At 38.6% G+C, this 25,929-nt stretch overlaps 1 protein-coding gene across 4 annotated transcripts in view; it reads right to left on the bottom strand.

Annotated features, from left to right (window-relative positions):
- Positions 1 to 25,929, bottom strand: part of MET (MET proto-oncogene, receptor tyrosine kinase) — a 135,146-nt gene that overhangs the window by 8,013 nt on the left and 101,204 nt on the right. For all 4 annotated transcript variants that reach the window (XM_068669532.1, XM_068669530.1, XM_068669531.1 and 1 more), the window contains 8 exons: positions 25,286 to 25,385; positions 16,278 to 16,496; positions 9,288 to 9,434; positions 7,012 to 7,168; positions 6,070 to 6,210; positions 3,933 to 4,163; positions 1,451 to 1,531; positions 605 to 786 (listed from right to left, as the gene is read on the bottom strand). In XM_068669532.1, coding sequence (XP_068525633.1) covers positions 605 to 786; positions 1,451 to 1,531; positions 3,933 to 4,163; positions 6,070 to 6,210; positions 7,012 to 7,168; positions 9,288 to 9,434; positions 16,278 to 16,496; positions 25,286 to 25,385 — 1,258 coding nt within the window. The remainder of the gene's footprint in view (positions 1 to 604; positions 787 to 1,450; positions 1,532 to 3,932; positions 4,164 to 6,069; positions 6,211 to 7,011; positions 7,169 to 9,287; positions 9,435 to 16,277; positions 16,497 to 25,285; positions 25,386 to 25,929) is intronic.

The raw sequence follows: 25,929 nt of genomic DNA, 5'->3' as shown, positions 1-25,929 counted from the left end.
GTGTACCTGTACTCTCATACTTGAGAGAAAAAAGTGAGGCTTGTATGAGAAATCTGTAGCCTTTCAATGAAAATTAAGAAAATCTCTGATGAGAAAGTAGTTTGTATAACAATTAAAAAATAACAATTACTGGTTTAATCTTTTAAGATAAGAATTAAAAATATTGATAACAGGACTGTGACACTCTCTAGCAGGATGTGAAGATCCCTTACCTAGGAGCTGGAAGTGCAGATGGTGACAACTGGCACAGCTGTTACTGAAGTCAACGGAGATATGCCACTTTAAACCAGCAGATGGTTGGGCCCCTTGACTTAAATCTCATAACCACATTTGTTTATAAAAAGGCTTATGGATGGGAAATGAGAAATACTTATTGCTGATAATTTCTGGGAAACATTGTAGAAGGGAATTCGAGGGGGAAGGGAAGGAGTGGCAGTGCTGTGGTTGGGCTCGGTGCCAGCCTAGGCAAGTGCCAAAGGTTAAGGTGTAACAACAGCAGCAAGCTATATACGTAATGTAATTATCAAAGCTTATAACATGTGGTGTCGGAGCAGGGTGCGGCTAGACTTGCATTATTGTTTCATTGACCTCACCGCGTACTTACATGAGTCTCGTTCCTAATGAAGTTTCGAAGGTCTCCGTGTTTCATGTATGGAAGGACGACTAAGGGGGATCCTTCATTAGGCAAACAGATTCCCAGGAGCGACAGAACATTGGGATGAGTGAAATCTTTCATGATTATTCCTTCTTTCAGAAACTGAGCTACTTCTTCAAGGTCTGTAATCCCTGAGAAATCCAGTAATAAAATGAAACAAATATAAAAAAAAAAAACATATTGAACTATGGTTCATTTCTGTACAGCATGTCTTTGCACAACTGAAACTGATAATGAGAAGCTACAAATGTGCTCCTCACCTCCCACATTACAACTAGGCTATGTGCATAGTTTTTCTGACAGTGACCAAATGCACTATTTTTAATTATTTTTTTTATTATTTTAAAATTCATTTTAATTACATTTCTCTTCGTCTTCTTGGTATGAATGGAATAACAACACTTGAATAAAGCCTTTAATAAATTTTGTTACAGTCTCTTCTTGTTTTTCCAGCAGCTTTGCCTGCTGCTTAGCAATTTAATTTCCAAAAGCAAATCTTAAATAGTCAGTAGAATAAAAAATGATACCATCTTTCCCTTATTTATATGTCCTGTTATTTATAGAAAGAATGTAATGAACATTTCATTTGATGAACAAGTATATACCAATCTTATATACCATATACTTTAGATACCTCGTGGTATCTAAAGTCATTGGAGTTGCTCCATAGATAAATTTGATCCAGCTGCAGCTAAGAATTTTTGTTTGTGAAAGTGCGCTTCACTGTAATTGATTAGTTCTCTTCAGTTTTCTTTGGAATTGAGGTAATATCTCACTATAAAACAGTTAACTCACTATTCAGTGACTTCACAGCACAGTGAATTTTCCTGCCATCGTTATCCAGCAACGTCCCATGGTACACACACCCAAAATGTCCTGTGTAAAAAATGAAAAAGATTAGCTTTAATAAGTAAAATTAACTTTCTGTTATTTTCCACTGGATAGCAATTATGCTTTAAGAAAGCAATCACACTCCATTTCTGTCCAATTCCCAACACTTGTAATGTGCACTTCAGAACTAACACATAAAACTGTCATTACATAAAATGAAAACTCTATTTGCAGCATAATTGATATTTCTTTACCTAGATGAAGTATATAAATAATGACAAGGCTGGCGCCACAACTGCTTCTTATTCTTGCAATGACTATGCACACAAAAACCATGTCAGCCCATTGCTACCATACTCTCCTGTTGGAATTATGGATAAGGGCACTGGAAGGTACAAGGCAGCAGCAGTTAGAAGGAGCTGATGTGCCCAACTGCATCAGTTGTTCCCAGTGGTTTGTTATCCCATGCTAACTGGTCCAGCAAATTGTACAGCCTCGATGCATCTTCTAGTTGTAATTTGAATAAGGAGGCACTGTGGGCTTACTATCTTTCAGATCTTACTATTTTATAGAAAATGTTGAGTGTTATTAGTGGTGAGTTGGCTATTAAAGGTTTGGAAGTTGCTCTACTGATCACAGATTAACCACGTCACTGGGAGGTAGTCTATGGTTTCTGTCACGGCCTAGTTCCTGATGCAAAATATCACTGAAAAATGATGAGCCCAAATTGCCTTCCTGCTGACAGTCTAAACAGTGAAATAATCTGGAAGGGACACATAATGCCTTCCTGAACCTGTTCTTTACTGTCAAAAAAATGGGGTAGTGTGAAGACTGGGGAGCCCTAATATGAGAAGTGAGCTTGACCTGTTTGAAAAACACAGAGAACTTCGAGTTCAAGGCACATGCACTAATTCAACCAGATCAAATTACGTACATTCAATGGTGAATTACCTTCACAGGTGTACTACTTAGTAGGCACTTTTAAAATATTAATATTTTCAGTTAGAAAGTAAAGTAAGTTTTGTTGTTGTTTGTTCATTTTTTTTTAGTTTTTAGTTTTTGTCAGGTGTGAGCTCTGCAGAGACCACAAGACTATTTGAATAATACTGCTAGGTTCCAGTCATAAGCCCTGGCCAGAGCCTTGTTGGCTTTGATTTTGGCTTGGGGTAAAATTAATGCAAAGTTTGTTTTATAAAAGCAACTCAAATCCCACCAGACAAAGATCATTAGGAGCCCGGGCACAAATCCTAAAGCTTAGATTGGGTGTGTCTGAAATATTTTTGGGTTTGGCCCATTTCTCGTTATGGAGGTGAAAATTAAAAAAGGCTTAATTTATTTGTTGTCATTCCTGATATTTTTCAGCATTTAAAAATGGGAAATTACTTGGCCTTCTTTGAAACAAAAATAAAAAGCAAAAGGCCCACCCTTACTTTGGGGATGATGAAGTGTAATACATGGAAGGGAAACACATTGACTGTGTCTGACTTCTGGCTATTTTCCTGCAGAAGAGACATTAGGAATATCATATGTAGCTATTTTTTATCAGGATTCTGATACTCAATGGGAGACCTCTTATGCATGATCTGAAGAAGTACTGAAAATCCAGTTTCCACTTGGGTTACTAGTATGTACTCAATAGTATGGATTTTAATAAATACCACTAACAGAAATACTGACTCGGAACTGGGAGAGAACCCACTTAAGAAGTTGAAGAGGAATAGGGGTGACTGGAAAAATTCAGAACAAATAGGAGACTTACTCTATCAGGGACAAAAATAAAGGGATGGGAATCAAGAGCTACAGAGATCTGCTCTTGGGATGAAAGAGGAATGAAGGGGAAGAGACAGCCTTCAAGAGGAGGAGAGTGAACTCTTCAGAGCTGGGGGAAACTCATGAAGGACAAATGGATGTGTGCATTCACCTGACCCATGGGGACTTTTACTGAATACATTTAGTCACTGCAGGGATTTCAGTGTCATACAGCAATCCTGCCAGTTCTCAGGGTAGGAGTTTAGGACTCACTAGTGCTTCCTCCTTAGCATCTGCTGCTATTTAGGTGTTTGCCTTCAGCTTGTGCAATGCTCTGCTGTAGCCTCACTCCTGCTTTGCAGCCTCATGGATCAGACTAAGATTTTTGGTGGCCTGGAAGAGGATAAGAGTGAGGCAGCTGAGCGGGATCAGCAAATCTCTTGAGTTCAAAGGAATCTCATTAAATGTCAGACCCCTTCCCTTTTCTGCTGTCTTCTTCAACTCATCACACAACCCCTCATTTGACTTCAAAGGAGAACCTCCTTGGTTCTCCCCTTAATTCAGTGAATGGGATGCAGTTCTGTAAGAGGTATAAAGCCTGAAAAACCTCCATATAGATACCTTGTTCAGAATGTTTTACGATGAATGGATGTGCAAAAAGAACACCAGACAGCAAGGCAAAAGTCACAGTACCTACCTCTTCCTATTACTTCACTGAAATGCACGATCAGGCTGTCAGCACCAATAACCACATGCTGGACTTCTTTAACCAGGTCAGGATTTAAGGCACTGATATCAATGTGGACGTTGGTTTGAAGAAGTGGACTGGCTAAATCTGAATCCCCACTGGACAGAATTGGGGAGAGGTCAGAGTGAGGATACTGGGCAGGTCTGCACGATCCATTCTGAGACATGCTTGGAAACTGATCTGCAAGATGAACAAAACACGAACTGTTATAATCCTTTTAGGCTTCTCCTCAGAAAATGAAGAACTTTATTTCATTGGTGAGCTAGGGTTTGAGTTTATTGGTTTGGAAGTAGCTTAGATTTGCAAAAGTTTTGCTCACAAAGGGAAAATGAAAATATGCATTGCTAGTCTGCCAAACTCCAGGAAAACCATGTCACTAAAAACTTATCCTTGTCTCAACTCTACTTAAAAATAAATAAGTAAATAAATAAAGTAAATGGGAATTTGAAAGTAAATGGAAAAACTTCCACTTTTCTGAGGGATCAAATGAGGTCTTGTCACTTCTTGCCAAGTGTAGTTTATGGCATTTCTAGTAATTGGGAGTAACAAGAGTAAAATGGAAAAATGACAATAATATGGGAGGAGGAAGTAGTGAACAATTAAAAACATGAAACCTTGTATTACTGTCATGTTCTAATTTGGTAGGTAGCTCTACTTTTCATGAAGGTTTCCAAACTGCTGGTGACTAGCTATATTTATCCAATGGTAAATATTCAACCAGGGAAATGCCTAGAGGTGATTCATATCCTGTAACTACTGAAGATAATACAGTTGGTGCTACTCATGAAAATAACATGAGCCAGCTGATTTAAAAGAGCAGAAATTAAAATGCTTCAGTCAAGCAAGGAGCATTTATTTGAGATAATTATTTTTGTCAATATCATGTTCATGTATGTTAATTTGCTTTTGTTTAAATGATTTTTCATGGCATTTTAAGTGATAGAATCAAGGAACTAAGTTTAATTTACACCAATTTTGGTCTGGAATGATTCCAGTGGAGTCTGTGAGCAGGAATCAGCCCAAGGTCAAGAAGGAAAAAAGGGAATAAATTTGACAACAGAAATTATTGGTTACCTTATTGCACAGACATATTTTATATATTTATGTATAAAACCTGAGAGATTTTCACATATTATTATCACACTAGGTGCAGAGAAAGACTCAGTGTTGCTTTACCTAGAAGCAAAAATAAAAACTATTCCATTTACAAAACCATGTTTATATCACGAAAAGCAGGTATCTATTTAACAGGAAAGATAAAATTAGCTAAAATTATGAAATCATTTTTATAGCTGCTACATGTAAGGGTCCATGTTTTCTAATGTTCCTGTCATTTTATTATTTTACAGTAATTGAAATGAACGTTCCTATGGCAATATTCTGTGAACAAACCTCCTTCTTTGGGGTGTTCTCTGCAGTGCTTTGCCAGTGAATAGTGGCCCCAGGATCACTGATGATTTACCTCCCAACAAAGATCTTTCCACAGTTTTGTCTCTTGTACCTCTTTCCCTTCTGAACACTGGCACAGGCTTTCCTTTCCTTCAGGAATCTTTCAATTAAGAAGCTTCCTGTGCCAGCTGATGGCAACAATTAAAGAATCATAGAGGAAGCTGGGAACTGGCCCGGCTCTCAGACAGCTCCATGGTTGGGAATTACAAAGGTAGAATACGGATTTGGAGTGATTTCTATTAAGATACATAGAGCAGTCTTCTACCTGGAATAGTACAATAGAGTGCCTACACAAAGACTAATACACATCTGTGGTATCTCAAATATCTTAGTATGGTAACTCCTAATAGTTAAGGACTGTCTAGTGGTAATCAATATCATGGGTTCCACACATATTAAACATATTCATATTCATGCATCCTCTGCACCTCAATCTTTGGAAGCACCATAGAAAATCAGTTCAAATAGTAAACCTGCGAATAGTAAACCATGCTAGTCCCTATACAACAAAGACACAGGCAAACCAGATCAAAAATAGAAATTGAGATATTAGTCAAAATAGCTATAACCTGAAGACAGATGAAAAGCAAGATGTATAAAATTTCATTATCTGTATGGATTTACAGTAGAGATGTACCTTCCAGAAAAGTTGATCTGTAATCTACAGATTCACTTGAGACCATTTCCGTTGTTGGACTTACACTCCTTGCGCTCACCAGCCTGTCCAGATGAGGAGTGTGAACTCTGCCATCATAGCGCACTAGATCGCTTCCCAGATCTGAAAGGGGAGGAGAAAGAAATATTGAAAAACCCGCATGTTTACTGTATGGCAACTTTCATTTAGGTATATTTAAATTTAGATGTTCTGCTCTGCTGGCAAGAGGGTCAGGTTGTTGTGGAGGCAATGATGGGCAGGACCTGAACTTCAGCTATTTCGGTAATACGAGAATTGCTGTAACTTGTATTAAAGCCCCATTGTTGGCCATGCTGAAAGATCCAAAGGAGCTTTGAAGCCTCTGGGGCCAGCCTCGTGACCTGACCGTGCTACCACATCAGGTACCTGGTTATATAGTAGGTCCCTCTTCCTTCCCATTTGCATAGCACAGTATTTCCTACTGGAAGGAAACTCAGACACATGGGACAGAAAGGAGGCACAGTTTGATCAAGTTCCTGATTTAGGTGAACAGGACACCAGGATACTGCAGTGCTCTGTCTTGCACAACCTAGGCACAGCCTGAAGGACTACAAGGCCATTGGATGAAGCAGAAATACACGTGGTTGCAAGTGTGTCATTTACTTGTCTCCTCTTCTAAGGATGACAGGGAAAAAGAAGTTACTAAATTTCCCTAATAGCTTAGAATTTCCCCGAAATCCTTCCGTAGGCATAGCATGGCCCTTCACCCAGCTCAGGCAACAGCCAAGGGCTGAAATGCAACTGAACGTCAGACTAGATTGTGAAAGTTTGGCTGACAGGTTACAGAAGGGCACTGTGTGGCACTTAAGCAGATCATAAACTGAAGTATACTTAAAATCTAAGATATAAAAACTAAATTATTTGATGGAATTGACTATGATGGACCTTTAATTTGTTTGTTCTTCCTTCTCCAGAAAAAAAATACCAAAATGATAAAAAGTAAAACTGATGTTGAAACAACTCCAGCAATTAGTCCTGTGAAATTCTGATCTTGCTTGATGAGCACTTTTCCAATAACTGTTGACAAAACTTCTTGCTTCCACTGAAAAAGAAAAACAAAGAAAAAAAATGTAGATAGTGTGATGATATTAAAAGACAAGAAAGAAGTAGATTATTATTACTGAATTAAAGCTGATACGTCCCATAAGAATTAAATCTTGACTTGATGATGCTCTACTGAGATAAGATACTGGGAGTGAAGAAATTATTATATTATGAAAAATATTAAAAAAATATATTATTAGATTTGAAATCAGTTCTACATTTTTATGATTCATTATGTGCTTTCAAGAGGGACATGGCTGTGAATGTGCGACACCACACAAATGGCACACGCACTCTGGATAACAGGATCCCACTGCTGCCAGATGCTGATTCAAAATCCTAAATTCACACCTTTACTCAAATGGTGCAGGGAAGTGAATGGGTCTGTGGATACATGGGCTGAGATGTACAATGTCAGAAAAAAGCCCAAATGTCTTTGATATGTGTCCTTCTGGCATAACCACTCTGTAACATCATACTCTCTTTCTGTTGACAGTGTGCCTGCATTTTAGTTCCCAAGGTCACGTGAGCCTGTCCCTTGCCAGCTTCTAACTTGTTGACAGTTTAAAGAAACAAAACAAAACAAAAAAACAACCCCCAAAATCAACAACCGAACAAACACCGAGCAGCTAACAGGGAAAAACTGTTTTAAATCACACGGCACTAGCTCAGTCAGTTGGAATGTATTTGGCCATCTTTTCTCTTCCTCCCGTGGAATTCATTCCTCTGGGTACTGTAATGATGGATTTGCCCGTCAAAAGAGCAAATTTTCTTCTTCGCTGGGCAGACTTCAATTTCTGAGGCTCCTTGCCAGTAAACAAGCAGAAACCTTATTTAACCCCTTTATGCTGTATCCTTTTCTACATATGGAATATGTCACACATATCTCTTTCCTAGAGGTTATGGCCTACTGTCATGTTGTAGAATAGACTGAATGAAGTTGAATATGTAAAAATACACATAGGTGCAGAATGTTAAATATGCACAAATATTGTATGAAACAAGGCATTTACAAATATGAGAAACAGATTTGCCAAAAGGGGAGCTCATTCTGAAGTTGCCAAGAAACTGGATTTGTACTTTTCAAAGCAAATTCATATTAAAATAAATTGAAAGTTAATAGTTGCTGTATTAATAAAATAATTTAATGATTACTATTTACTTAGATTGTAGTAACACATAAAATATCAGGATTTCACTGAGTTTACATAGACTTTGATCCTGGTCACACTTAGCTGACTTCCAAAGTTTCCACTGTTTTCAATGAATCAGAGTCCATGCTCAGCAAATTCATTTGTTCAAATGTAACCCCCTCCCCGTGCTTTTACATTTTTATACTAAAAAAAAAAAAAAGATTCAGAAGGATTTGTGTCTTATTCTGAGTCAGTAGGTAAAAACTACCTATGGTTTAAATCTGCTGTAGAACTCTGAATGATTCTAGTGAGACCACATTTACAACAATGGTGAAACTCAAAACATTTCTCCTCAGTGTCTGCATCTTACAGAACTAATGAAATTAAATTATGTATATTTATTATATATATATATATATATAATATAATATAATATAATATAATATAATATAATATAATATAATATAATATAATATAATATAATATAATATAATATAATATAATATATATAATATATATATATATATATATATATATATATATATATATATATATATATATAAAACATAGAAAAACCCTTCAGAAAGGGTCTGATCCTATTGACTGTATCAGAATATTTTTCTGAAAAAGGAATTGGAGCTCAAAAGTAAATTTACTCCATTACAGTTTCCTGTTCTTCCCCATATGGTTCTTTTCATCTTTGGACTAAGAACTAGCATTTTGTTCCTGTGTTGCTTAGGTTAGGTCCTGTTTTGTGCCTAAGGCTCCAGAAAGTCTCTGTACAGATAGATAATAACAGCAATGATGATAACATTTATTTAAAAAATCAATATTATTTGAATTTCTATCCCAAACAAACAGGGATGGAGATACCTCTGTAAACACAGGCTTATGCCTATATTTGAAGTTTGTAGGTTCAACCGTGTCATTGGCATTGATAATAAAAGTGACATGAATATTGCATGTGCGGTGTAGCTGCCTCACCTCTATATTTAGCTCACTGTTGGATTTCAGGAGATCACTTGGAACCGTACATAGAATTGATTCTGACTGCAGGAGGAGGTTTTCGCAGCTTTTATTTCCAACTTTTAGCACCTCTCCTTTAACAGCTTCTGAATCAATATAATTTCCCTTGGAAAGAAAAAAAAAAGAAAAAATCAATTTAATATTACATAACCACCTCATGAAAGTTAAGGAGAAGGCCTTTCATTACCTTGTAAAATGTTTTTAATGGAAAAACAATTGTGAAATAAAACAGACTAACACAAGTTTACATTGCCCTGTCGATGTGCATATACCAGGTTTATTCATGTAAACGGGAGTTTGACTGGCAGGCCAGAGAGGGGGAGATGATAATGTTTAAGGATAAGATCTCCTGTCACTAACACTCATACAGCCCATAAGGATTTATAAAAATGCAAATGTTTGAGGAATAATTTCTGATGGTCCTGTTTAGATTTTTGCATAATTTGCACAAGAAAGAAAGCATTATGTGATCCTGTTGTTAATACAAAACTGTCATTATATTATCCACAAACTAAAGGCATCCCAAATATTTTGTTTTGCAACTAGTTATGGTTGAGGGAGTGAAGCTTTCAAAAAAGAGCGAGCGAATTGTAATCATAAAAATGCACAAATCTGTCAAAATCACGTTCCATAGACCGAAAGTGGAACAAACCCTGGTAAAAATCACATGAAAAGTGCACTCCCTACTCAGAAAACCTGCCTTCAGATCCTAGACTTGGATGAAATATTATCCCTCTTGGTATTGTGATATAGTAGTGTCCAAAGGCCAAGGTCAGGATCTTTTGTGCTCAGGACTACATCGGTATTTAGGAAGCTGCAGTTCTGCCCTGACCCGCGTACAGTTCAGCTTAGATAAGATTAAAGAACAGGCATATTATGAGGGAGTAAAAGGGGAAAAGGGAGGATGGGGAGTAACAGTAATATGGTCTATTGATGTGGGCTGAACTGGGAGTTTTTCACGAGAAGGGAGGAAGGCATCATGCCTGACTCTGCTGTGAGGCTTCGTCTACTGAAATGAAAACAAGAAACACATTCTGAAGGGTAAAATAAATGATATTTTGGAATATATTTTTAATGTCTGCTACAAAATCAGAAAGAGTTCAGGAGAAATTGTAATAAAAATATAGGAGAACTGGTTTAATGTTCTACTTTGACCAGTGAAGCCACACCCCAGGTGAGTGCTTTTTAACTGCTGGCAGAAAAAGTCCATTTTGCTCACTTTTGTCTATCTAAGCCATTCTTGGAGGCATTCCTTTTGGTGTTGAATATTCAGTGGACCAGGGAGCACTGATTGACTGTTTAGTGCTTATTAGTCTGGAAACTTACTGCAGACTGTGAGCCATTCAAGTTCAAATCTTTCTTTTGAAACATGTACCTCAAAAGAACTGAACTTGGGTCTTCTATCTTCAGAATAAATGTATTGTCCTAAAGAGTGTGGATGAGTGGCCTCTCTTTTTCTTCTGCACTGCATCTTAGAAAATTGTTCCCACCAAAACTGTTGGCTTACTCAAAGGAAAAAACATATCGGCATTTCCTAGTGTGGTCATTAGCTAGTTATAATGAAGGCAGTAGTTTTTATTTATTACCATTACCATTACCATTACATTACCATTAATACATTATAGTTTCAAAAATATTCAGTATAATATCTGTCTATATCAAAAGTTTCAGACCTCTTTCAAGAAGTTGATTTGTTCTTCTAAGGACCAAAAAATTTACATATGGTTTTAAGAAAATAAGGAAATTGACTCCAATGAGAACCAGGAAGCAGTATTTCCTATTTTAAAATGCATATTACTCCCTACTTGCTGAGTAATGTCCTTACATGCAAGCTGAAGAATACAGTTATTATACTGTGTAGCTGTCACAAGCCAATCTGATAGACTAGCTAACTACCTTACAACTTTAGAGACAGAGGAATAATGTGGATGAATGTCTAGAAGCAGTATAAAAACTGAAAACTGAGCTGTGGAAATTTAGATATCAGTGTCAGAAGAATTTTTGAGATTCCTAAACAGAGCAGATTAAATAGGGAAGAATGAGGAGTTACTGCAGTAGAGCTTCCACTTAAGCTTGCTCAGAAATATTTCCATTGCACCCTCAGACTGGACATTAACAGAAACATAATTTTCTATGACATGTGTAAGAAGATGAAAAACAGACTGACCTGTAAATGAACAAGAAGAGTTTCTTAAGATTATCTCACAAAGAATGTGTTGGGCTGGTTTAGCAATAGACTAGGGGATTAAATCTTGACCGATTGTTTTAGGACAGATGTGGTAGAGAACAGATCTCAAGATCTCTAATGTGATGTGTAACATAACAAATTGTGCTACTTATTTCCTTGTCAAAGGCTTTATATTTATAAATAGATGTTAGTCACCTAGGCATAGGCCCTTTCAGGAAGCATGCAGAGCTCCACCTCTGGCTTGGTGCATAGGATCATGGAATCATTAAGGTTGGAAGAGACCTCCAAGATCATCTGGTCCAACCATCCCCCTACCACCAATGTCACCCACTAAACCATGTCCCTAAGCACCACATCCAACCTTTCATTAACACCCCCAGGGACAGTGATTCAACCACCTCCCTGGGTAACCTGTGACAGTACCACTCCTGACCACACCAGACCTCTGCAGGCCGTGCAGCTCAGGCAATTACTAGAAGTAAAACAAATGAACAAAAAAGTGACACACGGGGAAAGGCAAGGCCTGCTCACGGTAGTGCTCCAGGCTTGGGTGGAGGGAAGCAATGGAAGAGAAACTGCAGCCCTCAGAGGGTGAGGGTAGCAACCTGACACACAGTCCCAAAACCTTGAAAACTCTGCTGCAGCACTTCCAAGAGCTGCCCTTCATCAAGAAGTCATTAAAGGACATTTTCAAGAACCCCCAAAGTGATGCCATGGCAGAGTTAGGTCATGTTCCCCTGTAGCAAATACAGGCTGCCAAGCAATGCTGATAGGGGTTATCTTGTCTCTGCAGTGTGTTATCACTCGTAATATCTAAGGACAGGTTGCTTTCCTGCCCTGACCTCAGGTGGAAGTTTCCGACTGTGCAAAGTGACCTGAGGCTTTAAAGGGAAAATGACTGGACTATGAGTTTCTTTGTTCATACCCCAATGGTGCTTGCAGAGAGATCAAATGCCTTTTGCCAAGTGTGGGGGATAGTCTTCCAAGCAGAGGCACAGAGGAAATCAGCACAGGACTTAATCCTCTGTACAAACTGTCCAGTTCTTTCTGGCCCAGGTCAGTGGCTCCTGTGGGAGGTGGTGAGCAGATTCTGTTCTCTTTAGCAGACTCATTTCTGCAGTCATCCCCAGCAGAGAAATGCCAGAATTTCTCCCATCCTGTGAGCTTCCCATGTTGGCAGGAGATGGGAGCACTTCTGAAGTAGTGTCTTTGTGGTGTTGAAGCAGGGAAGTGCCTCAAGCCACTCTGCCGTGACCGCTCTGACCGGGGAATGGTGGGCAGCAAGAGACTTCAAAGAGTCACATACTTGGCAGAGGAAGGCAATGATGATGTCGGTCCTTGAGAGACTTGGTAGTGTGGAAGACAAAAGGGCTGGCACTGAAGACTAGAAAGGCTGGCAGTCATGGCACACAGTGCCCTGACTGTGTTTAGACAGAAGACTTAATGTTTCTTTGCATTTAACATTTTCTTACAAAAACAACTTGTGGTCATCAGGGGAAACCAAACAGCACCTTTCAATCGGTACCCACCGTCATTTGATGAAAGCTAAATATGTCACAGTAGATTAGTTTGATTGAAAAACTTGTGATAAAAGCTCCCTCCACCTCTCTGAAACTAATTAAGGAAAAGATAAAAGAACTTTGGTTTGGTAGAACAGTCTGTTCACTGAAGCAAGCTGCCATTTAATTTCATGCTGAGCTTGCTTAATTACCACACAAAATATGACCATGAGGCATGTAAACTTGTGTGTGTATATTTTTGTATGGGAGTACGGGGCTAGAGAAAAGTGTTGCCAATATGGCTTGTAATGATCTTTTGGCTCCCTACAATAATTTCTGAAAGCTGCCTCACTGTTTTGATGGAAGCATCCCACTATAACTAATTCTATTTAGAAGAGGATGTTAAATTGGTGCTTGTTCATGCTTTGTTCTAGGAGACCAGCTTTCACTAATGTCATTCTCCAGTTGGTTGCCAGGAAATAATCGGGGCATCAGGCTTAGGTAGACATCTGCCTTGGGTGTCATGGCTACAAGGTGACATCAATCCTACAAAATTGTTACTTTGGTCAGTTGTCAGTGGGACAGTCCTCAGCCAGACTATCTCATTCTCTTCTTTACAATAAATAGCACTAGGGACTTCTCCTTAAGGGAGAATAAAATGTTCAAAAGTGAAGAAAGACGAGAGTTAAAAAAAGCACCTAATTTTTAACCTAAGTGCCTGGGGAAGATTATGGAGGAAGTTCTCATGGAAGCATTTCCAGGCAGAGGAAGGACAAGAAGGCAATTGGGAACAGCCAGAACAGGTTTCCCAAAAGTGGATTTTGCCCGAGTGCTTTCTATAAGGAGATGACGGGCTCTGTAGATGAGGAGAAGGCACTTGACAATGTCTACCTTGCTTTTAGCAAGGTTTGCAACACAGTCTGTCCTAGTATTGAAAACAAATTGGCATGATGTGGACTGGATGAGTGGACTATAAATTGGGTAAAAAACTGACTGGACCATCAGCTGAAAGATTACTAATCTGACAAGTGGCATTTCTCACGGGGGGATGCTGGGACCAATACTGTTTAAAATCTTCATCAACAACCTGAACAGTGACAGAATGCACTCTTTTTAGGTTTCAGATGACATTAAACGTAGGCAAATGACTGATACTGGAGAGCAGAATCACTGCTCAGAGGGTCTGCAGCATGCCGGAGGAATGTGCCAGCAGGAACCTCATAAATTCAACAAATACAGATACACAGTTCTGCACCTGGGATGGAATAAGCCCATGTACCAGGACATGTAGGGACAGAAGGGCAGAAAGACACTTTGCAGAAAAAGACCTGGGAGTCCTGGTGGACCACATGGTGAAATAAGGTGGCAATGTGCTGTTGTAGTGATTAAGGCTCAACATGTGCTTATAGCAGCAACATAACCATGAGATGGAAAAAGATGATTGTTGTTCTTCGCTCAGCCACACCTGGAGAATTTTGCTGAGTTTTGGGCCTCACAGTAAAAGGGATATAAAGATAAAGTGAGCAAAGAACAGCAGAGGGCCACTGAGATGGGAAAGAGGCTGAAGCACAAAGTGCATAAAGCAAAGAGAGAGGAGCTGTTTTTGTTTTGTTTTGTTATGTTTTTTTTGAGTTGTATGCTTCGAGGTTTTCAAAACTCATCTGGACAAGGCCATAGGCAAGCTGACCAAATTTTTAACTTTGCCCTGCTTTGGGCATCGGGGTTAGACTATGAAGACCTCCAACGGTTTCTTCCAATCTGATTTATTCCATGATTCTTCTAAAATTGTATGTCTTCTTTCCAATTGGTTGAAATACATGACCTGGAAATCACTGGAAACCACTGCTGTCACTGCACAGAGGCATTGAGCCATACCAAAGCTATGTATTCCCAGCTCTCTGCTAATCTGCACACCAGAACTCTTTCTAGTATTTCTCCATGAACAGGCAAAAGTTCACTCTGCATTGAGTGATTTAGCTGAAAAAAAGGACCTGTGAGCTCCTAAGTAAACCTGCTCCATTATAGTTTCCTGTTTTTCTCCAGGTGGTTCTCCTTGTCTTTGGATTAAGAACTAGCATTTTATTTCTGTGCTTCTAAGTTTAGATCCCACACTGATCACTGAATTTGCCCAAAACCTTTTGTTGTGTCAGATCAATATTCAGAGGGTTTGACTGAAACCCAGCATGACAGACAGAGACTCTCAGGTAACTGTCCAATTATCTGCAGTCCAGAATTGGGTCACTGGATCATCTTGGAGTCAAAGACCACAGGCCTCACAGATTCCATGGCTGGAAAAATTGTTGGCTTACAGAGCTCATGAAGAGATGACCCCACCATTAAGGCTGATTCTGTTCTTTAAAGATTTTTATACATTGTATGCCATATAAATTGTAAATATTCTATAGAAATGAAATGTACATAATAACATTTTTTATCCATATTCATAATAAATTAGAAATACCTGTATTTGTCCTGTTTCTATTTGACCCTAAATCAGAAACACACTACATTTCAGGAAATCAGACTCACAAATGGATTTGTGAATCTGCAGCACTCTTATACAAATCAAACTGCCTCTGAGGGCCCCAGATTTCTGAGAGATGTTTCTCAGTGCTGCCTAGGCTATTCTGAGTTTTCTTTTAACTGGCACTCAGCATCAACTTTGCATTTTTCATGGATCCATAAATATTTAGGCTACAGTGGTGACTGATCTTCTTGAATGACTTTGTGCACAGACTGGAATTTCCCTTAGCTCTAGAGAGCCAAAGTTGCTGGGGCACTTCTCAAAGGTAACTCCACATCTTCCATGGGGAAGGATGAAAAAATGTGACAGTAAGAGCCAGGACTGAAACACAGACCACTCACTTCAGGTTCTGGGCTGCTGGCCGTGTTTAATTTTGAACTGTTGGTGCAGCTTGTAGTAGTCAGAAGCTGATGCAGCCTGCTTGCCCCACTTGGGGCCCAGAGGACAATGAAAGCCCCTCTCCCTCCCTACCTGATCGCAGTAACAGCCCTGGTATCTCTTTGATTTCACCTCTTTACTTTTTAGGTTGTGACAGCTGGGGGATTGGATGAACGCGGCCCTGAACACACTGTGCTCAGTCCTTCCCTGCCTTTGTTTCCTTGGGGTTTCCTCTACTTCAACAAAATGTCTGTTCCACAGAACACTGCTGATGTGTGCTTCACAACTTTCAGTGCATTTATGAATACTTCTATTGTGTAAAACATAATAATTTAAAAACTCACTTCAACGTGTCTTACCTTAATTTCCAGAACATTTGGGTTGCCTCTTGATATGAACAATGGCTTTTCAAAATGCTTAAATACAGGATTATTTACATAATCAAAATCAAAGTACAAAGAGCTGACACCATCAAAAATAAAAAACACTTTGGTTACGAAGGGTGGTTGAAGGTTGAAGGCTTTCAGGGAAGGAGTTGTGCAGCAGATTATCTCTGAGCTAGAGCGGTGGCTACATGCCTATAAGAAAGAAAGAAAGAATTGGAGTAAGTAAGTGCATAGGAAGTAACTGATGAACATAGCTGTTCTTTAACAATATACATATGTTGAAAAAATAAACACCAGAGGTCTTGTTCTTCTTTAACCATAGCAAAATCCAGAGCAGGGCTCTACAGTGTTTGTTTAGAGTTGGGAGAAAAGTGTAAAAACTCAATGGTGTTTGCACTCTTGTTGAGGAAATGTTCAAGTAAACAAGCTTCCTGGCCTGATTGTTCACAGTGCTTTTAAAGTAAATATTTTGAAGATAATTAGTGGAAAATGATTTCCAATGCCAAGGACCATCAGGAGGCTACCCCTTCACTGGGCTGTACTGGGACACAAAGCAGCCATAACTCAGCTTATCCAGCCTATGTAAGAGTGACTACAACATGGACTTCTCTTCCTTTTATACTACAATAGCAAGGGACCAGAGGAGAAGGTAAAAATAGGCCCAATGCATCTGACTGAAATAGCGGAAAACAAAAGTAAAACGCTGTTTACTCATGGTGCAGCTGAGCTGCTGTGTTTCCACCTGAAGGGAACTATGGACTGTGTGAGAAAGTGCTTTAAAGCCAACACCGCTGTGGGAATTTGGGCCATGAAAGTTCAAAAAAGCATATCTTCTTTCTAAAAAAGTACGTGTAAGACTCTGGAAGTGTGGCATTTGGTGCTTAGGTGCGCTGGTGTAGTACAAGTCCCTCCTGGGACTGCAGGACATGCTTCCCTCTGTATCTCCCCACAAGAGTGGGGATGAGATGTTTGCACCTCAGTGCCAAGCAGAACCTGGCTGGCAACAGGTGTGAAGCCACTTTTTCCCCTTGCTTGCATTTATTGCGACTGAAGGCATGCTCTGGACCAAGCAGTGCTTCCCAGGGGAAAGATGCTGGTGGGCTGCATGCTTCAGAGGACCTGCCAGGAAGTGCTTTGTGCCCTGGAGCTGTGATCCAGAGCCAAATATCTGGCCAGGGTGCTTCTATCCATGCTGTACCACTTTGACACAGGTCTCCTGAGACAGATGGGATGGGCCCTGGTTCTTCCCAAAAGGATTCCCATGTTGCAAGCAAGGCAGCTTGATCTGAAGCTGAGTTTGGTCAGTTTATAGGGACAGTGAGAATCCTTGCATGTGGGATTCATCCAGCCTGCATCCAGTCACCTGCACTGGAGTCACTTGTCTAAACTCCCTTACAGTCAACAGAGGGAAACAGGCTCACCTCGAGGGAAGTTCATCTGATCTGTTTTGGACAACAGCTTTAATTAGATGAACAGCACTCCAGAAGGGTCAACTTTTCTCTCCTTACTGTAGAGGTTTCTAGATGACTAATTGGATTATAATATCAACAGCACATCTACAAGCAATGATGGGAGGCACGGTGGGTGCTGGGCAGCACCACACATGCTGCAGAGTGGCTCTTTTGCTTTTGTGTTGTATAAGCCTTTTGCAGGTAGTTCCCTGTACACTCCCAGACATTACACTTTTTTTTTTTTTAAACAGAGTGGCTGACGTGGCCCAGTGACAATGGGATTTATAACCTAGTCATTATAAATCTTACATTTGTTCTACAAGAAATTTCCCTGGAAACCCAACAGTGCTGTTGAATACTTTTGTACCTCTAGAGAGGGACAATATATATATATTGGTTTTTTTCTGTTTTGTTTTGCAAATTAAATTGGTTCTCATTATAAAATGCTGCCTGAAGAAGCTGTGAAATTAGTTTACATTTGTCTGTAATATGCTAAATTAATGCAATGTAATTTTACTGTGTGACATAACAGTTCAAGGTGGATCAGTTATATATTCACATTAACTTGAAAAATAGAATTAAATTATCAGCACTTTTTCACCATAGTAATTCATGTTTCTTTGCATAATATTATGAAATCTTAAATCTGTCTAGAAAAACATTTTTAAGGCTCTGAAACTGAGCATTAGTCTTTTAAAGCTCTACTGCAAGGTCTACATATCTGTTAATCATGAGTTCTGTGCTCAGTTAAATAACTTGGTGTAGCTCTCAGTGACACTAGGGGGACTTGCACCCACGAAACTGGTTAGATTACTAGCACAAATTCGGAAATATTTGTGCACCCTCCCATAAAAACAAGGTAATCTGTGGGACACAAGTCAAGGCAGATTTTTCCTCCATTTGCTTACAGTATTAGAGTATTTTTGTCATTCCTTGATGTGCACCATTTACCATATCTCATGCTTTGTTATGAGATGCCATGGATCTAGAACTTCATTTGAATCGGTATGGTAATAGTAAGGTGCATCATTAGTATAATGTATGATCAAGTCATGTTTTCCCATGATATATGAATATCTGTAAAGTTATCTATCATATTGTGTCGATTCTAAAAAGATATTACTAAAATATATAATTATAAAACCAAATATGTCCTAGGAAATCATTATATTTATTTGATTAATGTAAATTCATTAGTCTTTTTATCTACTGTAGAGTAGTGATGTCCGTTAAATGAATAGCAGTGGTATTCATAACTTTGTTTGTGGCTATCCATTAGAACCAGATACTTTACTTTATCAGGCTGGTCTCTGAAGAGGATGCTTTCAGAGAATGATAAAAATCTAATAATACTCTTTGGAGGGGATGCAATGTGACTGATTGGTAAGGTCAAGAAAAATCTTATTTACAATGCCCTTATTGGTACGTGATTTGACATGACATTTTTACCTTGAAATTGGTTTTAGCAATTGAAGAATATGATGGTTTAGTTTTCAAGAAATATTGGATTGAGGATCTATAAGAAAAAAACTAACTCAATCTATTGCCTACTCAATTAAGATACTGCCTATCACCCAGCACCTTTAACTTTTATTTAATTAGACTTTAAAGTACATTCCCTTTAAAAGCTAAAGCTGTGCTCTTCCTGTGAACATAATCTACATCTAAGGACAATAAGGAAGAAAAGATGTAAAAATTATGGAACATTTCACAAGCGTAAGTAAATACTATACCCCAAGGGGAATAATAATCCATTGCACAATGCATATGACTCATCACTTAAAGGTATGTATTCTTGCTTCATTTGTAAAATATGACCCTTGAGGCAATTAATTCAAACCTGACCTACAGAATCTGAACTTCGGTGCCCAATTCAATTTTTTTTCATCTGACAAAACAACAGGAAAAATATGAGGGAGGATCTCAGAGCTCCAAAGGTCTCCCAGCAACTGACCCAGATAAGAGAGGGGCAGTCAGATGTGTATTACAGGATCTGTAGCAGTCAGACAGGAGAAAAGGACCAATTTGTCCTTTTATAAAAAAATCTAAACTTTTGGAGTTCCAGTGAGAAATGAAAGATGAATGAGGTTAAAGTCAGACTGGGAGACTGTCCAGATGTCTCTGCCAAAGGATGATTTCTCAGAAGAGAGATGGGAAGTCAAGTCCAGCTTGAGGAAAACCCATTCAGAAAGCTTTTATGTGTAGGTGAGAAACTGAGCAGTGACACTCAATCAGGATGTCTTGAAGATTTTTCAGAGGACTCATGGGCTTTTGCTGTCATTTCAGGTCGTGCAAGAAATGGTACTAATGGTTCAGTACCATTTTTATTCTAGTTGTTTTGCTGGATGAAAGCAAGGGAGATGGTACTTCCAGTCTATGAGATCACTGGACCAGAAGGTAGAGTAAACCCTTCCTTTCTACTGAGTCTGAGGGTCAGCCCTTCACACAACATGACCGATACTGACTGGGAGCCTAGGCTCCTCTGTGGGTTTGGGATGGTTAACGTGCCTGACAGCAGTGCATCCCAGGGACCCCGATGAACTCACAATTTAGTCTCTTAACTGATACCTGTCACTGGACTGTTTCCTTTGCGAGAGATGTACATGAGATACAGATTCAGCACAGAAAGGCCATGGTTTCCCTTCATGAGGGAAATCTTTTCTGGGCTTCTGGTGCAGCTTCATGACACAGAGTCAACATAACTGGAAGATCTGACCCTAAGCATATTTGGATACATAATCAGGAACAGCTTCAATAATCACATGCTCACCACCCACAGTTCCCAGGGAATTTCTTCTCTCATTATTTAACAGATCTAAGCTAGATACTCTCAGGTGAATTCTGGGCAGTTTGATGGGTATTATGAATAGAGATCGCTAAGGGATTTAAATGTAGAAAAAAACTTTAGGGTATTTTAAAATTCTCCTGTAGCACAACAGGAAATGGCATCTAGCAGGGAGTAATTAAGAAATACTAAAGATTATTCAAGAGGGTACTTATTGAAGAGATAATTAAAAGTCTGTGGAAAGAGATGATCTTGCATAGCTACAAGGTTAGTTGTTGTTGGAGATCATTCATTAAAAGGTGCTTTTCCCTAGGTTTGCAACCTTGGACATCTTGGTAGATTCATAGTTAGAAGGGATTAAGCAGTGGGAATATATATCTGAATTAATTAATGGATGGAACATGCAGCAAAGGACCCCCAAATGACAACTGATTTGTTACTGGGAAACCAGTGCAAAGTACAGGCTGTCAAAGAGAAAATACTGGCCTCAAGAGCTTCTAGCAGGACTTACAGCAGAAGTTAGAAGGTACTTATTTTGTAAATAGGCTCCTGATCAAATATCATCCCAAACCATGCCAAGCTTTTATACAGGCACATTACAAAGAGAGTGGCAGGAATAAACTGCTTCCTTCCCTGTGTACCTCACACTGGAGCTGAACACGTGAGCATAAGTGAGAGGGTTAGGGCATCCTTGTTCGTTATCTAGAGCTCTTGGGAAGAATAATTTATGCAGAACTCCCCAGATTCATATTTTTTTGTTCTTAATCGGAACAAATGGTCAAAAGAACTAATGAAACAGAAATTAAAAAGAACACATTGCAAGTGCTGAAACATATGGTTCAATAACTGTAGAACATTTTTTTCACTCATGTTGAAATACCAAATTTGAAGAAGGCAAGACATATTATTTTGATAGTGTTAGTGGAATGTAATATAAACACAATTAGTGTGAACACAGTATTGAATAATTTCAATGAAATTTAAATAAATATGAAAAGAAAATGATAAAATTGAAGCAAGGACTTTTTACCTTATAGAACAGGAAATTTCAGAAATACTGAACTGCAAGCATGACAGCTGATATAGTCAACTTAGAATTGTTAAAGAATTATAGAGTGGTTTGGGTTGGAAGTGACCACAGTTGCTTCTGCTCAGACCTGTGTGGCCTGCGAACAGCAGAATAGTTAAGCAACAACCAGCCCCAAACTTACATGTTTCTTCATAGAGCATATTACAGCCCAAACTTTTAAATTCCAGTGCAATTGCATTTCTTACAGGGAGTTGTTTTATAGAAACTCATTTACCAGCTCATCTCTCACACTGTGATGGAAATACAGAGGCAGAGGAGAGCAAATGCCCCAAGGCATGCAAGTCGGCTCTGCCCCTTCAGGCTGTGGGATGCAGAGCACCCCTTACAGCTCCTGCTGCTCATAGCAGTAACCTTCCACTCACACTGTGGCTCCACTGGGGGGATCCAGGCCACAGTTTATCCTGATGGAGTGAATTAAAGGTTTGGGGACAAAGAGATGGCAGCAAAAGGAGAGAGCTCTTTTAAGTCAGATGCTACCAGTTTTAGGCACATGAGAGGGTATCTGGGAGGTGAATGAGAAATGAGTAGGAGAATGAGAAAGAATGAGCAGAGCTCTAGGAAACAACAATTATCAGGCAAGGTTGGAGCAGCTTGGTTTGTTTAAACTGGAAAATAGAAAGGCTGAATCAGATCGTGGTGCAAGTTAAGTAAAATTAGCAGGAGGGACTGGTAATCTGTTGTTCGTGTCCACTGAGGGTTAAACAAGAAGACAGAACATTAACAGCTGGGGTTTGGGTTAATTATTGGAAAGAAGTCTTTCCAAACCACTAGGTAAGCAGGTAGGGCAGCTCTCTCCCAAACTTGTTTAAGCGAGGTTGTGAAATTTCCTTCACGAGGAGCTTTAATAACATCCTATACAAATATCTGTCAGGCAGTGGTCTGGGTACATTTGCTCCTGCTGCAGGGAAGTAGGCCAGGCTAGGTCTTTGTGGTCCCTCCCAGCTGCACTTTCCTTTGATGCTCTGGGATGTGTTTCACTGCCGGGTTTGGTTTTCCCAAGAGCCAGAATTTCTGAATGCTGACAAAAGCAGCTTCTTGGAGGAGGCTGGTGAGAGAAAACTGAAAAGAAAAAGGGCTAAAAGAACAATTAAAAAAAATGACTCAGTTAACTCTCCTCTCTCAAAATAAGGAAACAAAATGGTAATTTAACCTCAGCTAAAGGACTTCTTGATCATTTTGTTTTGTATTGCACTGTTTGTCTGGGTTTGGTCTATTCAGGACCACAACCTGTTTTCTCATTTGTTAACATGATAGCTGCTTATTGCATTGCTCTAAATCCCTGCTGGAAAGAGTCCCTCATCATTATTTGTTTTTGTAATGACTGTAAGAAAGTTTGTTTTTTTGCACAGGGTTCAGAACCTCCCACACAGAATGAGACAGGTTACAGCATTAGGCATCCTTCACCAGCAATTTCCTCACTTGCATAGTGCAACCTGGTTTTGTTACTTTTAAATCTTCTCCTTCTCCCTGAGAACAAATATATTTCCTTGAGAGATAGGCTTGAGGTAAAGACTGGTGGCAGAACAAATGACAAGCAGAGCTGGGCTGCCACAGAGGGAAGCCACTGAGTGCTAGAGGCCTTTAATTTCAACAGAGCAAAATACTTGGGCACTGTCAAAGCATAATACACTCTTGATTACAATTTGTTTGAGGTTATAGTCCATCCCTTAATACAGGGGGAATGACCACATTCACAGCTTCTTTTATTCTGGGGCAGATTTTAAGAGTTATGTAAAGAGATAAACAGTGGTAGGGGACAGATACTCTCATGCAAAAGGAGGCTGAGACCTGCCTCTTCTTGTATGTTGGCAAATATCATGGACACTGCAAGGTATGAAAGAAAAAGAATAAGGGACATAATTCTGACTATCTACATCCCTGTTGTTTTTTTTCAGTAGCAAGTTAAATGGCAGGATGGGAAGAAACCAGTACTCAAAGGAAAGTGTGCTCTCAATAATTGAAGAAAAGAAGAAACTCTACAGCATTCATTGTCTAGACTTCCCAGTTACTTTTAAGACAATTGATATACTTCTTTACATTAGATGCCTTCAAATCTGTACTAATCCTAAGAGTCTCCAAACACAGTCTTCATGGATTTTGAAGAATACATTGTTAGAGTGAGAATTTTATCAATAGATATATAAAAAAATACCTAAGTCAGAGTAGGAACTCCAGTGAGTTCCAAATACTATCTACTCTCATTGATTGGGAATCTGACAAGCAAGATGTGCGGAATCAAGTGCTGAAGAGTAGCAATTTTGCATATTCTCCCAGAACAGAGAATAGAGAAAACAGGTAAATTAAAAAGAAAGCTCATATCCATGCAAAGCAATATCAAAGCAAAATCTAAAGAGATGATTTCAGCAATGATCTTTTATTTTGTAAATCTTTTGCACTTAGAAATAATTGTACTCACAATGCTGAAAATCTATGAAATTCTGAGTTTGGTTGATTTCACCAAAATATTTTATTTCCCAACTCATAGCTAACGTGTCTTTCTGGTAACACTGAACACTGCGTTTCTTTGCAGGGACACTAATTTTCAGATTAAAATCTGTACCCATTAAATTACAAGCCATGATTACATCCAGCTCAAATTCAGGTCTTGACACTCATAATATTATACAAATCAGGATCATGAAGAATATTGTGACCTTGAAACTATAAAAGACTGCAAATTTGCTAACATACCATTTAAAATGCTTTGAGCAAACCTAGGTCTAATACTTAGAATTCAGTACAGGAAATATTGTATGATGATCATTAGAAGCAAGCTAAGAATATGAACAGTAGTGTAGCATGTCATAAAGCGTGTAGGTCAATTTAGCTTCAATTAGGCTAAACAGACCATACAGGATGAGAAAATGTCAGAGACAAAAGACGAATGTGTAGGCAAAAGGTTACAGGAAACAGTTCCAGTCCAAGTAGCCAATAAATGTCATCTTTGCCTTATAAAAATTAAAGTACATCACATGACCATATCTGATCACCTTATTTAAGATACTGCACAATATTAACTCAGGTAACAAAAGCCGGTTTTGAATTTATCTTCACGAAGAGGTTCCCAATTGCAGATGCCCAAACCTTTCTTAATATTTAGTTACTGAATTTCGGCAAGTTAGGAAACATTTACCCCAACAGGTAATTTGTCAATCAGCATTTTTTTGAAAACAATGCTTACTCTTGATTTTACATATTTAATTTTCATATTTATTTGATGTTTGTTCCATTTTTCCTTTTATATTCACAGTCACCATTTCAATACATTTCCTCCCTATCACAGTAACACCTGAACTTGCTATGTCTGAATAGGAAGTGAATCTGGCATATCTGTATTGCATTGCTTTGTGCTTAATCATTGAATTTAAATTGTGATATAAAAATCTTGTTATTGGGTACTGTGAAAGCCTAATTTATTTGCACCAATTTTGTTAGAAACTGTTGTTCTCCTCCCCCTCTAATTTCCAATTTATTGTTGAGTTGTGCCTACGCAAAACTATGTTTCCACTGAAATGTTTTTTGAAGAAAACATCAAAAAATTGGTGGAAGCCTGAAGTTTCAAGGCAAAAATTGAAGTGTTTCAACTGAAAATTATTTGCCATTCACAACATGAAGATGACAAGATAACAGATTGTCTTCTCCAAGACTGACTCACCACAGAGAAGTTCATTCCCAGTTTAGGTACAGTAATCACCATCTGAGGAAAGCACACTGAGTTCAAGTTGATTCCCTGAGCTGTGATTGTACTTCCACCACTAGGGAAAATTAAAGAAGAAGAAGAAAAAAAAAAGATAAGTAGGATAATGATACATCTGCTATGATAAACTTAATTACAAATTATATTTTAGAGTAAATGACAACATAAAACCAAAATTAGGGATATACAGGGTGATGCAAATGCATAGCTCTAAGCAGTAAGATTATTTTTCTGTGAAACAAAATTTACACTTGTTATAACAACTAACCATATACAGGAAAAGAAAATTAATTTTAAATACTGTGGTATGCCAGGATATAAAACAAATGTGTGTGCATTTAAAAGAGAGTGCATTTAATATTTTCTAACTTACTTGTTGCTTTCAGTGGTGCTGAAAAAAGTGTCTTTTTTACTGCTGACATTTTTTTGGCAAAGGCAGATGGCTTGGATTAAAGCTACTGAGACCATAAATATGTCACTTAAAAACACACACATACTATCATACATATATATTCATAATATTTATGTATTGCTGGATTTAGACTATTTTAAAATCCATTTGCTCTCCTGAGCACTGCTGACTTGTCACATTAAATGATTTT

This window comes from Anas acuta, chromosome 1 (genome assembly GCF_963932015.1).
Source record: "Anas acuta chromosome 1, bAnaAcu1.1, whole genome shotgun sequence".
NCBI lineage: Eukaryota > Metazoa > Chordata > Aves > Anseriformes > Anatidae > Anas > Anas acuta.
Note: the sequence above shows the minus strand (reverse complement) of the source record. Positions and strands in the feature narration are given on the sequence as shown.